This window comes from Oppia nitens, unplaced genomic scaffold (genome assembly GCF_028296485.1).
Source record: "Oppia nitens isolate AA-2021 unplaced genomic scaffold, nextdenovo-longstitch-racon4-pilon3 scaffold28_pilon_pilon_pilon, whole genome shotgun sequence".
NCBI lineage: Eukaryota > Metazoa > Arthropoda > Arachnida > Sarcoptiformes > Oppiidae > Oppia > Oppia nitens.
Genome location: NW_026533208.1, coordinates 456067 through 472757, shown reverse-complemented (window position 1 = coordinate 472757; position 16691 = coordinate 456067). Strand labels below are relative to the sequence as shown.

Here is a 16691-nt window from a genome sequence, read left to right as displayed (position 1 = left end):
CCCTCCAAAAAAATATCATAAAATTAAATATTCAAATTTATTTTGTTTTAATAATATAGTTTACATAAATATTTATCAATTAAATTTTCATTGTTTTCCTATATTTTGCTAGTGTGTTGAATATCTTAATTAATTAATAATAATTTTTTTTTAAATAAACTATTTTACTGTTAAGCCCCAAAAAAAATATTGCAACAATCATTGCAATACTACAGTAAACTACATACAGTATATTAGTATACCTGTTTTTAGCTGTATATCTATATATTGTACCGTATTTTACAGTACTATTTGCAAATAAATTAATACTATAGATAAACATAACCTCAAAACTCTAGTAGTGATGGCACTGTTACCTATGTACTAAAAAAAATTGGCTATATTTTATGTATTTGTAATGTTATGCAATTTACAATACAATTGCCGCCTCCCTGGTTGTAGTAGTTGTTGGTGTTGTTGTGGACCCCCTCCTGCAGTGAGAGAGATGACAATCCACAAAAGATGCTAATTTACAATAGACTGTATGTATGGGCGCTCAACAACAACAACATCATCAAAAAAATAGGGTCATCCCGTACGCGCTATCGTAACACTAATACCTATTCAACAACACATATATATAAAAAAAGGCTAAAATACATTACAATTGTTGTATAATAAACAAGATATGTTAGAGAGAGAGASCAACMACTACTACAACAACTACTACTACAAGACATACCATAAGAAAACAACTGTTTTTTGTTGGGTATTAGAAATATGCAAAAGAAAAAACAAGTTTTTCAAATGTTTTCTTTTGATAAAATTTTTGTTTTTTTTGGATCAATCTCTTTGATGCGTCTCTCTCTCTCTCTCTCTCTCTCTCTCTCTCTCTCTCTCTCTTCTTTAATCAATTGAATGTCAGATTTAGATTACAACACAAAAATAAAATATAATTTTTTTTGTTTCTTTAGTGTCTCTCTCTCTTTAAAGTCAATGAACCACCCGATGATTATTGAGACACTGATTGAATCAATTGATTATTATTATTAAAGTATTGAATAAAACATAATATTTAATATTTAAAAAAATAATAATAATATAATATTACCGGTAATATAATTAATGATATATAATTAATAATAATTGTTTTAGTAATAAAATCTCAATTTGATAACTCTTATTGCTAATTGAAAATTAAATTAAAATACATATACCGTATATATATATATATATATATATATATATTAATATAATGCAAAATTTTATTGAAATACCTTACGGTATTATAAAAAATTATAATTTATAATATACTGTACTTTATTATATTAAAAAAAAATAAAATAAATTGTTTAAAAAAATTATGCGATTATGATAAACAACAACAACAAAATATTCAGTCTATAAGTAATTGTAATTTTTTTCAAAAAATTATATATCGTTTAATGAATAATTATTTTGGTATTTAAAAAAAATCTCTTTAAAAAATCAATCAACAATAATAATAATTAATAATAATAACAACAACAACAATAATTTTAATTATTTAATAAATTTTTCTTTTTATCAATCTATAGAAAAAAACATTTGGAGTTTCCGAGTGCAAAAAACATTTAATTAATAAACTTTTTTTTTTTTAAATATATATATAATATTTAAGATAAAATTTTTTTAAGGTAATCTACACAAAAAAATAATAATTATTATTATTATTATATATAACGTTATATACAATACTATAAAAATTAAAAACAATTCAAATAAAACATTGGGAGATATTATTATTATTATTATTTGTTTGTCAACTATTTGTTTGTTTTTTCGTGTTTTTTTGTAGTTGTATTGTTTAAATGATAAATAAATTAATTTACAATTTTTTTATCTGTCTGTCTGTCTCTCTCTCTCTCTCTCTCTCTCTTTATCTTTATTTTCTTATATAATATATGTCTACTAAAGTATTGGTTGTGTTACCACAGGACATACTGTTGAGATATTCTATGCAAATGATCACATGAGGGTGTCTTCAAACTTTTAGCCCTTTCCTCGAGATCTTTGTCCCGGAAATTACGAGCTCTCCAAACCATACTTTCCTCTGTTAAAGTGGTGGTTATAAAAAAATCAAATAAACAATTAGATTTTTTGTGTATACAGATAATAGGTATGGGTATAGGTGTACACCAAACAGTGTAAAAAAAATGGGCTGGATATGGTGTATGCATTTTTGGGAGAGTATTCAGGGTTAGAGACAGGTATTTCACTCAATTAGTTTAYAAAATAATAAATATTTGAATAAACCAAACATTCAATTTATGAAATTGACCATGTGCATAATTGTAGATAATTCTAAACTCAACATTATTGTTCATTGGTCATTATTTTGATTAATTGTAAAATTAACTAGATGAACTATTTTATGTTAATGCTATTATCTAGCTAGTTTTACAATTAATCAAAAAATAAACAATGTTGAGTTTAATATTATCWACAATTATGCCCCTTGGTCAATTTTGTCAATTGAATGTATGGTTTATTCARATATTTATTAATATAAACTCTAATTGAGTGGAATACCTGTCTCTAACCTGAATACTCTCCCAAATGCATACACACCATATATACCCATATTTTTTGACACCAACACCAACATCAAAAAACATACTATAATTGCGTTCCCGAAAACAGGATGCCCTCAAATTGGACACATAATCTTCTTCGACTTGTTGTTCAATTCGACGTATGGTTGCCTTACTATTGTCTTTGTCGAAGTTTTCTCTAACAAAATACGGTATCTCTAGGTTTTGGGTCTTTCTTTCGTATTGGTATTTCCTGTAAAAAAATACAACAACAAAAAAAACAACAAAATTATTATCATTTTAAAAAAAATCTTAAAAAATCGGGAACTACTGAGACATACTGAGTTCGGCTGAGACTATACACTGGATCCGACACAAAGAATGTGCTCATCAGCGATAGACACAGTAGGACTAAGACGGGCATCATTTGGAGCAATACATTGTAACCGGAGGCCACTTCCTGATTGTTTTGATGGTTATGTTGTCGATGTGAGGTTTCGCGATACGGCCGATTAGTACGCCGTACGTAGACATTGCCCGACGGAAAACCGCCGCCAAAAAACATATTGAATATTTCGTCGGCATTGATATCGTCGCCAAAACCGCGTGTATAGTCATAGTAGCCGCCATTGTTTTCRTAGTACTGGTTGTGCGACCGTCGCCGCTGGTCCTCATCCGAGCCGTACATGTCGTAACGTTTGCGCTTTTCGGCGTCGCTTAGTATAGCGAAAGCGTTGCCAATCATTTTGAAGGCTTCGGCAGCACCGGGAGCCTTGTTTTTGTCCGGATGAAACTGTAGGGCCAGTTTGCGGTACTGTTTTTTAATGTCCGAATCGGTAACATCTTTGGTTACCGACAAGATTTCGTAATAGTCTTTGCATTTTTTTATTTTCTTAACCGACGCTAACTGTTCGTCAGTGTACTCGCGATTCATTGCATTGTAAGCACTGGAGGAATGACTACTATATACCACTATTACCACCGTTTGTATGACTATTGCTATCGGCGGCGGCGGTGCCGCCGGCAGTGCGGCCAAAACTACTAGACCGCGACCGGTGTCTCGGCTCGTTATTACTACTACTATGTGTTGGCGAATCCTTTTGCTGATCCGATGATTGGCTTTTATCGGCGGTGTTGTCGCCGCCGTTATCTTCTTCTTGTTGTTGTCTTAATCTCTCCAATAGCTCTGTGTGTATGTGATTGGGACACAAAAACCGGGTAATGAATCAATTGAATGGTCAGACAGACAGACACTAACCTTTGGCCTCCGTTGACGGATACAGTCGTTGAGCTTTAATCAGATATTTGATGGCCTTGTGGTGATCGCACTCGCGAATCGCCGATTTGGCCAAATCGACGCACCGTTCGCTTTCGTCCCGATTGCCGTCCATTTACGGGTTGGTAGGATGTTGTTGTTGTTGTTGTTGATGATGATGACGATGTTGTTGTTGTCCAACACTGAACAGCTGATCCACACAAAGATAAAGTTATCGCTGTTATGGTTGTGTTGTTGTTGTTGTGGACACTCAATGACTGGACAACTGTTAAGACGACGTCATTGTGTATTGAAATGAATGACAAATAATAATAATATTATATATAAACTGTTGTTATGTTTATTTGCACTCAATTTTGTGTCTCCAATGAGTTTCTACTGTACTATCGATCACTCAATCAGACAAACATCTCTACTCTAACTACTAACACACGACACATATAAAAATTAAATCAATTGCACGAAAACATCTCTAGTTTTAAACAGAGACATAGCTATAGACGACATGCAGCTAAATAACAAACATGTGTGTGTGTGTGTGTGTGTGTGTGTGTGTGTGTGTGTGTGTGTGGTGTGTGTGTTTGTGTGTGTGTGTGTGTGTGTGTGTGTGTGTGTGTGTGTGTGTGTGTGTGTGTGTGTGTGTGTGTGTGTGTGTTGTGTGTGTGTGTGTGTGTGTGTGTGTGTGTGTGTGTGGTGTGTGTGTTTGTGTGTGTGTGTGTGTGTGTGTTGTGTGTGTGTGTGTGTGTGTGTGTGTGTGTGTGTGTGGTGTGTGTGTGTGTGTGTGTGGTGTGTGTGTGTTGTGTGTGTGTGTGTGTGTGTGTGTGTGTGTATGTGTGTGTGTGTGTGTGTGTATGTATGTATGTATGTGTGTGTGTGTGTGTGTGTGTGTGTGTGTGTGTGGCAGCCATCGTAATTGTCAAACTAATTGGTTCACAACATTTGCAACTAAATATTAGATTAGCCATATTATGTGTGTACTGTTTTATGGCGGGCATATATTGTGTGTGTTTAAATTTATAGCTTTAATTATTTTATTGTTTTAATTGAATTAATAATTTAATGATAATTATATTTAAAAAGCATTTTTCAATGATTAATGATTTTTTTTAGATAAATAAATTTATTTAGTATTTTAATAGTAAAGTATTTCAATAGTTTAGTACAAAAAAAAACTATACATACAATGTATTATAACTGTATATTACGGTATTATTAATAATTTATTTTTAAACTATATTATMTCTATCAATAAACTAGATATATATAGTTTATGATTAGAAAAATTAAATAAACAAATTAATAGATATATTTAATATAATAATATATATTTCAATTTTTTTTTAAATAAAAATAATTACCGGAGAATTAATTACATTTTACAAAAAAATTGTTTAATTTAATAAGTTTTTTCCCTATTTTTTTTATAAAAAAATTTAATAAACAATTTCCTATTTATTTTCAAACAAACTTTTCCCTTAATCTAAACTAAATTAGTGTTATATATATATATATTGTAAATATTTATATTAAATTWTAATTACATTAATACACAAAAAAATTAATATCWCTTTTTTCACTCTAATATAAATACTGTTTAATTTTTATTTACAACATACAAGTCATGCATTTTTTTTAATTAATTAATTAAAAAYACATTTTCAATKATTATTATTATTACCGTAATTTWGAAACATAGATCTATAATATAATGGTGTGTCAATTGATAGATAAAACAATTTGCGAAAAAAAAATTATTTAAAAATAGTTTTATATATAATAAAAAATATATATTTTCACTTTTTTCTAAACAATTTTCACTGAATTAAAACTCTTCTGCAAATTAATTACTTCTTTATTTAATCTCAAACTTTCCGTTTTGAACGCCTCTTTGTTGACCTTTTTCTCCACTCTTCTCTGTCGTCGATAGTCTCGGAGTTCAGACTTTCGGTGTTTCCTCTGTTCGGGCGTCTCATCCGCCGGCCGTACGGACAGTTCGGTTACACGCGAAGCAGTCGTACGAACCGATTTGGCGATCATCGGTAAATCATTGTTGTCGGCGGCGGCGTCGTTAAGTGCGTTCAATTTGGCCAACTTTTTGGCAGTCAGTCCMGGYTTTTCGAAACAACCGACGGGTAGACCGGTTCGTTCATTGATCTGAATTCTTGACGACTGTTTATTGTTGGATTCGCTTATCATTTTTGGCCGATTATATAGGTTAGAGTAGGTACTGATTATCGACTCGCAGTCATACCTGTCCTCACGATTCTTACTGTTCTCGTAGATCTCGATTTCGGTTAACACTTCTCCTCTATCTTTAGGCCGATTACTGTCACAATTATCGGCTTCTTCTCGTTTATTATCATAAAACTCGTAAAACTCTTTTTTATCCACATTTTCGTACAATTGTTTTACATTCTTCATGTTTGCATACTCTTCGGCYAAATCGGCCAACAGTTTACTGTTGTTCGGCTGAATCGGTCCCTCGATATCGTCCAAATCAAGACCACCGATGTCGCAGTCGTTTGCRTACTCTGTTTCGTATAGGGTTTCAAATCTTTGATCCAAAATTGTTAAGTTATTATTTCGTCTCATCACTGAAGAGCTCATTGAATAGTTGGTAAAATGTGATTTAGTTTCTTCATCTGAAAATCCATTACCAGATGAATCCGAATCGTTGTCCTCATCCGAATCACAGACCGTTGAAGAGTCACTATCGGAAACATCTTCCCATTGGTCGTCGTCGTCATCATTGGCCACTTCTTCATCCACACCTTCTGCTTGCATAATAAAGTCGTCGTCCATCTGATTGTTGGGATCATCAAAATCGTAGTCGTCGTCCATAGCGGCCACCAAATCCGGATCCCAATCGGGTTGCGGTCCAACCGGCAGTACAGCTTTGTTCAGCAGACCTTCACGTTCTTCGACAGCCGACGGAAACAGCGACGACGGCAACGAAACGCCAGACGTCTTATTGTTAGCGGTCTTCGGCTGATTAGTCTTTTTCGTCTTGTCTTTGTTGGCCACTTCGTGCCATTCGGCCACCTGATCCACATCACGCAGATGTTGCAGATAGTCGTAGTCATCATCGAAGTGTATGCCATACTTCCGGTGCTCTTCAATTCGTTGCCGTTGTCTATCAGTACCACCGCTGCCGCCGCCGTTGTCATCCATGTCCACCAAAACCATTTGCGGTGCCGTTTCATCCGCTGCTAACGGATCTCTTTGGCTTCGGTGGACTAATTTGAATCTAATCGACGACTTTTTGTCGAATAGTTTCTTTGTCCGACCCATTATTATTTGATCCAACAGCTGATCCAACAAACAAAATGTAAACTTTTTTTTTAAACAAAAATTTAACAAAAAATTTAAATACAATTACAAACACATTATGATTGACACATGTGTTCAATGCATTGACTATTATATTGTATTAGTGTTATTGAATGCCATATGTATTATTAAATGTGATTACAATTGTATACACAATAATATAGAGGGCATCACTCGTGTCATTACAACGACTGCTATAAGTTTTTATTTTTTTTATTTTTAAAAAAAGTTATTTAAATATGTGTTTTTAAATGTGTGTTTCAAACACACATATATATCATATGATAATTAGTGTGTGTTTTATGTGAGGGTTTTTAACTTTATATATMTATATAYATATATAAGAAAATGAAACTTTTTGTTTTTAAATGTATATATTATATCATAGTATAYACTGTATATATATAATGTCACTWTAAAATGTTTTGTCTAAAAATATGACCATTAATTTGATACCTATTATCTCTCTCTCTCTCTCTCTCTCTCTCTCTCTCTCTCTCTCTCTCTCTCTCTYTCTCTCTTACAGACACACAATAACAACTGTTTGTTCATTCATTTCAAGTGTCTGTTTGTTTTATATATATTGTTTGTTAAAATAAATAACTTTTTTTCCAACTTAAAGTTGTTATGCATTAATACCTGTATGAAACACTTCCGTATAAATTATATATATATATATATATATTTATTTAAAAGACAAATAATGTAAATAATTTAATGAACCATTAAGTGAAATCTTTTTGTAGCCTTATATATATAAATTAAAGTATATAAATGATGATATATTAGATGTTATATAATATTACTTATTGTTGTATATATTGTTTTCACATACAGTCACACACACACACACACACACACACACACAATCACAATGCATTACAAAATAGCGATAATTGTGTTGTTAGTGTTAGTGTTTAACACACATAACAAACAAAAAATTTATTTTTTAAAAATATTTAAACATTTTTCTCTTATCACACTTTTTTCATATAATATAATCACATTTGGCATAAATTAGACATTAATATATATGAATCTATGTTTATATATATATATATATATATGGTGTGTATGTTTATGTGTTTTAAAGCCGGCTTACAATATATATCTATATATATCTATACATTTTTTGTTGTTAAATGATTATAATCACCTGTGCTATTGTAAAGCACGGGTGAATCTACAGTATCTATGATAATATACCTGTATTTTATCATTAGATATACAGGTATAAGTGTATAAATCATATACACCCTATCAGTTGGTTAGGTTAATATTGTTAATAATCAGTGATAATTTATTTTATTTTTATTTATTAATAGTTATTTTTTAAAAATTAATAACATTGAATATATTGTGTATAGTTTAGACAATATTTTTTTATCGATGATGTTTTTTTAAAAAAAATAAATAACTCATTTATGCTAATACTGTATATGTTTATGTTATTAATGAAATTTTTTTAATAATTATTTCAACAACAAAAAATTTGATATACATTATTGATAGGAATATTATACATGTAAATTATTATTATCTAAAAATATTTTTTTTTTTGAAAAAATAGTATAGAAGTTCAATATAAATGCCATATATTATAGATATATATATTGATAGAGTATATTGTCCTAAAAATTAGTCAATAATAACTAACAAAACAAAATTGTTTTTTTAAAAAAACTAATTTATGTCTATAATTGAGAAAATTTTAATTATTAAAATATGGTAAAATATTTTAGTAAAAATATACATATATTTAGATTAGTTTTGCAATCTATTGTGTTTATTATTATTATTTATTTATTTTTAAAACAAAAAAATACCATTACATACACCAATATTACACATAATATCAATACTAAATATAGGTATTTGTTAATTAGTAGTAGTAGTAGTAGTAGTAGTAGTAGTAGTAGTAGCAATAATAATAATAATAAATTAGTAATAAAATTAAATAAATCATTATTTCAAATAAAAATTGGGACATATTTTATATATATATATAATAAATTATATATACATTGTACCAATAAATATAGAAATTGGGACTAATTAGTTTCTATAATACAATTGTTTGTTATTATTTATGGGGGAGATCATTAACAGTATAAATAAATAAATAAAAAAATACATAAAAATTATACACAAACACAACAACTAAAAAAATATTTTTAATTTTTTACCCCCAAAAAAATTATGTAGTATTAGATACTGCACAGTATATATAATAATAATTATTATTATTATTTATAAAAAAAATTGTTATTTAAATGACAATTAATCAATTATATTATATATTATTAAAATCGTTAATAAGAGGATTAATTATGACCCAAACTTTTTTCGTATAAAATTTAAACTTTTTTATATTATAAAATTAATTGATTATATATAAGATACTGTATCAACAAAAAAAATTATTATTATAATTCAAATTAATCAGATAAAAAAATTTAATATATTTCTATGTAATGATATTTTATTTAAAATATTTGAATTTATTAATATTTTATTTTAATAAAAATTATTGTCTTATTATTAAATAAATTAATATTGATATATACAGTATAATTTGTTTTAAAAAGAAAGTATAATATTTAAGGAAAAAATTTCCGGACAAAACATTTTTAAATAATATTATTAATTATATTTACAAAATAATAAATATTATAATAATAATCAGAATTTCAATTTAAAAAGTCACAAATATTTTTGTTGTTTTTGTTGTTAGTTTCATAATTTATTATAACTTTAAGCAAAAAGCAAAGAGAGAGAGAGAGAGAGAGAGAGAGAAATTGAAATTAAAAAATTATTTTCTGAAAATTCTTTAATTTTTATCGGAAATAATATATATATAAWRTATCAAACAGTATAAAACACTTTCGGTTATAATAATCACCTAAATTTTTTTTCTGTATATTTAATTTTTATTTATATGTATGTGATTATATAAAAGTACAGTTAAATTTTAATACATAATATATTTATATAAGTTATATATATATAGATAATATTATATACAGCATATATATATTGTAACTGTTTTTTTATTGCCCCTTAACTTGTTTGACAACTCCTGAGCTGTAAATTTTGTGCCCAAAAAACTTTTTCTCTTAAGTTCTCTCTCTCTCTCTCTCTCTCTCTCTCTCTCTCTCTCTCTCTCTCTGTATTTAGCAAAGGATTCGCTTCTGACTGACATATCTTTAAGACAGACCAGTGTTTTGATTCATACCGGAGAGTACAGTACAGTAGTTAATAGTTAGCAATAATAACAATATATTATAACAAACTGTGTTAATAAAAAACATTATATACACAGTATATATATAAAAGTTTTAATTTTTTATCAGTACTGTCAATACAATTGATTTTATTAATATGARAAATAATTTATTTTTTTAAAAAATATGTAGACTATAATTGATTGGTGATTTGGTGTTTGTTTGTTTGTTTGTGTGTATATATGTCTCAGTGTATATATATATGTAAAGTTTATTGTGTGGATATTTAACACACAAAAAATATCAATGTAGTTTAATAATAATAGTAAAAATTTAATTATTTTTTGAATAGAAAAAAGTGATTTCAAAAAAACTTGTGACAAAAAGTGCTTTTTAAGTGCAATATATGATACAAATTATTTAAATAATAAAAATAAAAGTTTTCAAAAAAGTTTTTTTTTGTGGTGGGTTTGTAAATGTGTTATATGTGTTATCCAATTAGGAAATTATGATTTTATTATTAACTAAAAAACATTTAATATCGTGGCTATGGATTACACTGTATTGTTGTTGTTWTTCAACGACAGCTTTAGGTGATTATTCTGGTAAATAATTTTTTTAAATATTAATTAATTAATTATATATATAATTATTATTAACTAATTAATCGAATAATTATGGTTTTTTGAAAATAATTTAGTTATTTTTGTTTATTTATTTATTTTTTAAATTTAAATATTAATTAATTAATTATATATAATTATAAATAATTTTTATTAACTAATTATAATTGATAATTATTGTTTTTTTTTTGAAAATTTAGTTATTTTTATTTATTTTTTTGTGTGTAAAATTTTACGGTATCTATACATACCGTTAATACATTACATTTACTTTTTTTTAGTGTGATATTTATATCTATTATTATTTATAATTTACACGCAATAATTTTTTTTGTCAACATAAAAAAATTGTAATTAATTTTTTTTGCCGCCGCTAAAATGTGTTTTTTTAATCATATAATGTTATTTTAAAATACTATAAAATGTGTTTTTTATCTTTTTTAATATTTTTTTTGTAAATTACTATATATAGTAAGCAAAGTCATTGAATTTAATATATTAATATATACGGCAAATAAATAACGGTATACTTTATAAGATTTTATTTTAAGATAGTTTTATTTTTAATTTAATAAATAAAATAAAATAAAATTATATATAATAATTATAATTTAAGATTTATATTCATTACRATTTCTCAGATATAAAATTTAATAATAATAATAATTTGCTTAATCCTCTTATTATTAAAAAATTTATATAAATCACGTAAAAATTTTTTGGATGATATTTTTTGGGACAATATGTGTAATACAGTATTACTTTATATATTWTTTKTTTTGTCTTATTGTCTAAAAATAAATTTTATAACAATAATATATATATTTATATACAGTATTATATTATATATATATATAAATTTATTATTAAACAGATTAACATGATTTAAATTGTGTTAATGAAATATAATAAAATAGTTATTAAAATGATTAATCACATACACATTACTTTTTTTAAAAAAAAAGTAAAATAATATTAATAATAAAATAATAGATAATAAAATTTTTGTACTCTTTATATAATAAATTAATAAAATATTTTATTATTTTAAGTAAAAATAAAAAAATGACCCACATAATTATTATATAGTGATGATCTAGATAAAAATACTTGGCTAATAAAATAACTATTGATGAATATTTATATATATATTAAAAAAAACTAAATAGTTTTATACATATAAAATAAAAATAAAAAACACTTTTCAAAATATTTTTACAGTTAAAGTTACAATTATTATAATCAAAAGTTTTATTTGAAAAAAATTAATAATAAGGCGTTTTTTATTTTATAYATTTAAAAMATTGATTTATCAGGGTATTATTAATTAATTACTATATTATTATTATAAAAAAAACATAGAGTAATAGTATAGTTAGATTTTTTATCTATTAAAATATTCAACTATCTATAAACTATAATATATACGATAAACTGTAGTAAACTTTATATTAAAAACATTTTTATATTATTATATTTATAAAATATTAATAAATTTTTTTGATTTGACTTATTTATCCCACATTTTTCGTGATTAATGTAAATTCAATTTGTTTTTTCTTATAAAATAATATTAAATATAATATGAGGATCACTGTATAATTTAATGTTATTTTGTTGTTGTTGTTGTGTTCAAACAACAAATATTTATATATGCATATTTCAAATTAAAGAAACTCAACAAAAATAGATAAATAAAAATTTTCAAAAAAAAACGTTTAAAATTATTTCGTAAAATTATGTATGTTTATGCTAATATACATTATACATATATATATATGTATATATATACAGACACAGATATATATAATTAAAAATTCAATAGGTGTTCATTAACCCCCCACTGTCAACCCCCCTGTATCACACATATTCTGTATATATATATATAAGTTAAATATTATGTAATATTTTTGTGTTCACTAATAAAAAGTTTAGCGCATGAATACCATAACACAATACATTATGTATTAAAAAAAGCGATACAACTGTTGATTACATTAAAAGTGCCGAAACTTTAAAACTTATATATAATATACAGTACATACTGTATRTATATATATATAATATACTGTATATAAAGTATATATAAATTTATATAATTTTTATTTATATTTCTTTTTTACAATTATTATTATTGTTATTATTATTACAACTATTTATTAATATTAGGTATTATTATTATTATTATTAGTATTAGTATTGCAAAACTTCTTTCTATTTATTTATTTTTTTAGGCCAATACCAGGGCTATTGAATAAATAGTTGTAAATTACTGGTGAGTTGTCTATTAAGKCAAAAAAAAAAGGCTAAAATAAATTCCTCATAATATTAGACAACAAATATAATATACATTTTATACAATTATTTATATACTGAACACTGCCTGAGGTCACTATATATAAATTATATACAGTTTACCTATCAATTTATTTGCTAAAATGTATTATAATTTTTTTTATTATTTTTATTAGTAGAGATGCAAATAAAAATAAAGTATTACAAACTGTATTTTATGTACAATTGAATGGATAAAAAAATACATTAGTTTTTATTTTATTTCGATACATTATGTTATATATATATATATATGATATATATATAGATATATGGTATATATATATAGATATATGGTATATATATATAGATATATGGTATATATATATAGATATATGATATATATATATATAACATTATATTATAAAAAGTATATTATAAAAATAAAATAAATTTATTGATAATTTTAGTATTTTTAACATTTTAAAAATTTATTTATTTATTATTTATTTATTTACTAATYATAAAATCATGCAATTAATTGATATTTTACACACACATTGTAWAGGCTGTAAATTTTATCCGATTGGCGAAAACCGGAGGTTTGAAAGGGTGGCCGAAAACCTACCCGTCGGTGAGTCCGTGTGTCACCTACTCCTAACCCACCCCTAACCCCCGTTTGCCCCAATTGTTTGCATATATATATATATAAAACATAAATTATATATTTTTGTCTGTTTTTTATTTGCATATATAAACCCTATGAAGGAAATGAAGTGTTCAAAGTTGAAGTCCATCCGAGAGTCGACTTCCGACTGGAAGCGGTCGACAATAGCTTAAGTGATATAAATTATTTCAAATACGATGTCATCGATGAAAAAACAGTTGCCATAAAACTCGCTCATACTCTTGAAGATCTGGTCGATAAGGTATGTATATGTATATATACATGTATATCCATAATATTGTAATGATTAGGACATGCCATGAAAATTKATAACCAAAAAAAAAAAAATCTCAATGACATCCAAAATAACATACTGTATAATATGACATGACATATGAAATGCAAAATTATTTAAATAAATAATTAAATGTTTTAAAAATAAACATTTAGTTAAAAAAAATAATTTTTTTTAGACAGACAGACACACGTCTTAGTCAAACAAACAAACAGACAGAAAAAAAATTAATTATATATTTATTTATTTAATTACATATTTGTTAATCTCTTTTTTTTGATTATTATTATTATTATTATTAATTAAACAGAGAGATCCTCAAAGTGTACTCAAATTCAAGCTCACCTGTAAAGGTGCCGTAGGAACGGTATGTCATTTAAATTTTGTATTTATATTTAAAAAAAAATTTATTATTATTATTCATATTTTACATAACTTAATGTTTACCTGATTTTTCGCTATTTATATAACTAAAAAAATTATTATTTACTTTTAATACTATACAACAAACCAACAACAAGCCTTTATTTAATATTATATTTTAATAGTTTTTTGTGCTTAACTTTTTTTGTTGTTGAAAAAGCGCTTAATGTTATGTTTGTACTAATTATGCATTTTTTATTATATCATATATATATATATWWCTATATTATATATATATATATATTATATAATTATAGCGATTAAAATTTATTTTCGACAGCACTTTTACCATTAGCCGTACAGTACGTGTCAGTCAATGCTTAACCCTTCAAATATAAAATTAGAAAAAAATAATAATTATTTTTAAATATATATTTATATGACTGAAAAAATATTATATATATCATATATATATATATATCAAATAATGAGACTAATTATATAATATAAATGCCATACCCCTTAAGCCTATTTATAAGAGGGGGGCTGTACCCCACCCACCTTGTGGCTACTTATCAGATTTTAGATAAATTTATATATATATAAATACATATAAATATATTTAATTTATATGACATATCAATTATTGACATATTTTTTAAATGATGGCAATTATAATTATATATATATATATATATATATATATAAGTTATATATATACACTGTATATTAAAATTTAAAACATTTAAATTGTTTAATTAAGTAGAGATTAAATTATATTTTAAAAATAAAACAAAATTGATTTTGATGTCTGCTATCAACAAAATTAAGCTAATATGAGTTTAAACTCAATTTTTTTTATTATTAATAATTATAGTTTTCATTAGTTGTTATTTTTGTTTTGTTTTTTATTTTTTATTTTTTTGACAAAATAAAATATTATATTAAATTATATTTCATCCCTAAATCATCATAAATAGGCAAATAATTATACAATTTATAATTTTAATAGTTTAGTTCAAACCCATAATATATAATATTAAGTTACAAAAAAAGTCATAAATGTTAAAGTATTTAATTTTTTTGGGTGCATTAAAAATATAATAACAAACAAATAAAATAACATAATTTTTTATACCGATTAATATGGTGTTAACAAAATTGGTTTTATATTAAATAATAATTATATTTTYWAAAWAATACAATCATTTTGTCTATTGTCTCAATTTAATTAGCATTTAAATTATTTTTATAGATATATATAGTAATATTTTTGTTTAACTTTAATAAGCCGTTTAACAAAAATATATTAATTTATTTTAAATAATTATATATAAAAATTGTGAGAAATTTTTGTTTTCTTACACTTTTACACTTAATATCATATTTAGTATATAAAACAATAAATAATATGATATATATATATATATATATATATTAAATATACCCCTACAATAGTGTCATATTTAATATATTATTCAATTGAATGGGCGAGTAGTATAAGTGTGTGTGTGTGTAGGCATACCCTGACATCAATGCATTATACAATCATCAATAAAAGTTTTAAACTTATTTTAAACAACAACAACAACAAAAAAAAAATACAAAATAAATAATAACAATAACAAAAAATAAAATTATTCAATAGTAACCATTACATTATCAAATTCATTGACTCGTGTCGTGAAAAGTTTATTTTAATGTATAGTAAATGTACAGTAAATATATACAATATTTGATATATATATATATATATATATATATATATAATGTTGAAAAGTTGTATACATACAAAAAAATATATATATTTTGTATTTATATATAAAGTTTACTTTCGTAYATATATATAAATAGATAATGATGAATGTCTATTTATTTTATTATTATTTTTTGTTTTATAAATTTTTATAAATATATCATACAAACACTTACATTACAAACTAGATTTGAGTGGAAAAATTATATTTATTTAGTAAATATTTWATTTTTTTTAAATCATCAAATATATATATACAGTATATATATATATATATATATATTTAGATATAATATTTCAATCAAACTGTTTCACAGATGTCATAGAAGAT

The 16691-nt window shown here is 24.7% G+C and overlaps 4 protein-coding genes across 5 annotated transcripts in view; 1 reads left to right on the top strand and 3 right to left on the bottom strand.

Annotated features, from left to right (window-relative positions):
* Positions 1 to 1753: 1753 nt before the first annotated feature.
* LOC128954599 (dnaJ homolog subfamily B member 14-like) lies at positions 1754 to 3486 on the bottom strand. Its single transcript, XM_054300201.1, has 3 exons — positions 2894 to 3486; positions 2639 to 2805; positions 1754 to 2071 (listed from the first exon to the last, which is right to left on the bottom strand). The coding sequence occupies exons 1-3, from the start codon at positions 3484 to 3486 to the stop codon at positions 1947 to 1949; spliced, it is 885 nt and encodes a 294-aa protein (XP_054156176.1). The 3' UTR covers positions 1754 to 1946.
* A 28-nt stretch (positions 3487 to 3514) lies between these two features.
* Positions 3515 to 3966, bottom strand: LOC128954601 (dnaJ homolog subfamily B member 14-like). Its single transcript, XM_054300204.1, has 2 exons — positions 3811 to 3966; positions 3515 to 3738 (listed from the first exon to the last, which is right to left on the bottom strand). The coding sequence occupies exons 1-2, from the start codon at positions 3941 to 3943 to the stop codon at positions 3515 to 3517; spliced, it is 357 nt and encodes a 118-aa protein (XP_054156179.1). The 5' UTR covers positions 3944 to 3966.
* A 1663-nt stretch (positions 3967 to 5629) lies between these two features.
* Positions 5630 to 7244, bottom strand: LOC128954595 (protein LTV1 homolog). Its single transcript, XM_054300198.1, has one exon. The coding sequence runs from the start codon at positions 7117 to 7119 to the stop codon at positions 5632 to 5634; it is 1488 nt and encodes a 495-aa protein (XP_054156173.1). The 5' UTR covers positions 7120 to 7244; the 3' UTR covers positions 5630 to 5631.
* Positions 7245 to 10931: 3687 nt separating this feature from the next.
* Positions 10932 to 16691, top strand: part of LOC128954591 (protocadherin Fat 4-like) — a 48666-nt gene continuing 42906 nt past the window's right edge. For both annotated transcript variants that reach the window (XM_054300194.1, XM_054300193.1), the window contains exons 1-4: positions 10932 to 10987; positions 13848 to 13913; positions 14048 to 14208; positions 14552 to 14608. The gene's annotated coding sequence lies outside the window, so the exon portion shown is untranslated. The remainder of the gene's footprint in view (positions 10988 to 13847; positions 13914 to 14047; positions 14209 to 14551; positions 14609 to 16691) is intronic.

Excerpts from the sequence above, each read along its gene's own strand:
- LOC128954601 (XM_054300204.1), bottom strand. The coding sequence starts at position 3,943 with ATGGACGGCAATCGGGACGAAAGCGAACGGTGCGTCGATTTGGCCAAA. Across the intron at positions 3,739-3,810 it reads TCCGTCAACGGAGGCCAAAG|AGCTATTGGAGAGATTAAGA; the intron begins GTTAGTGTCTGT and ends ACATACACACAG.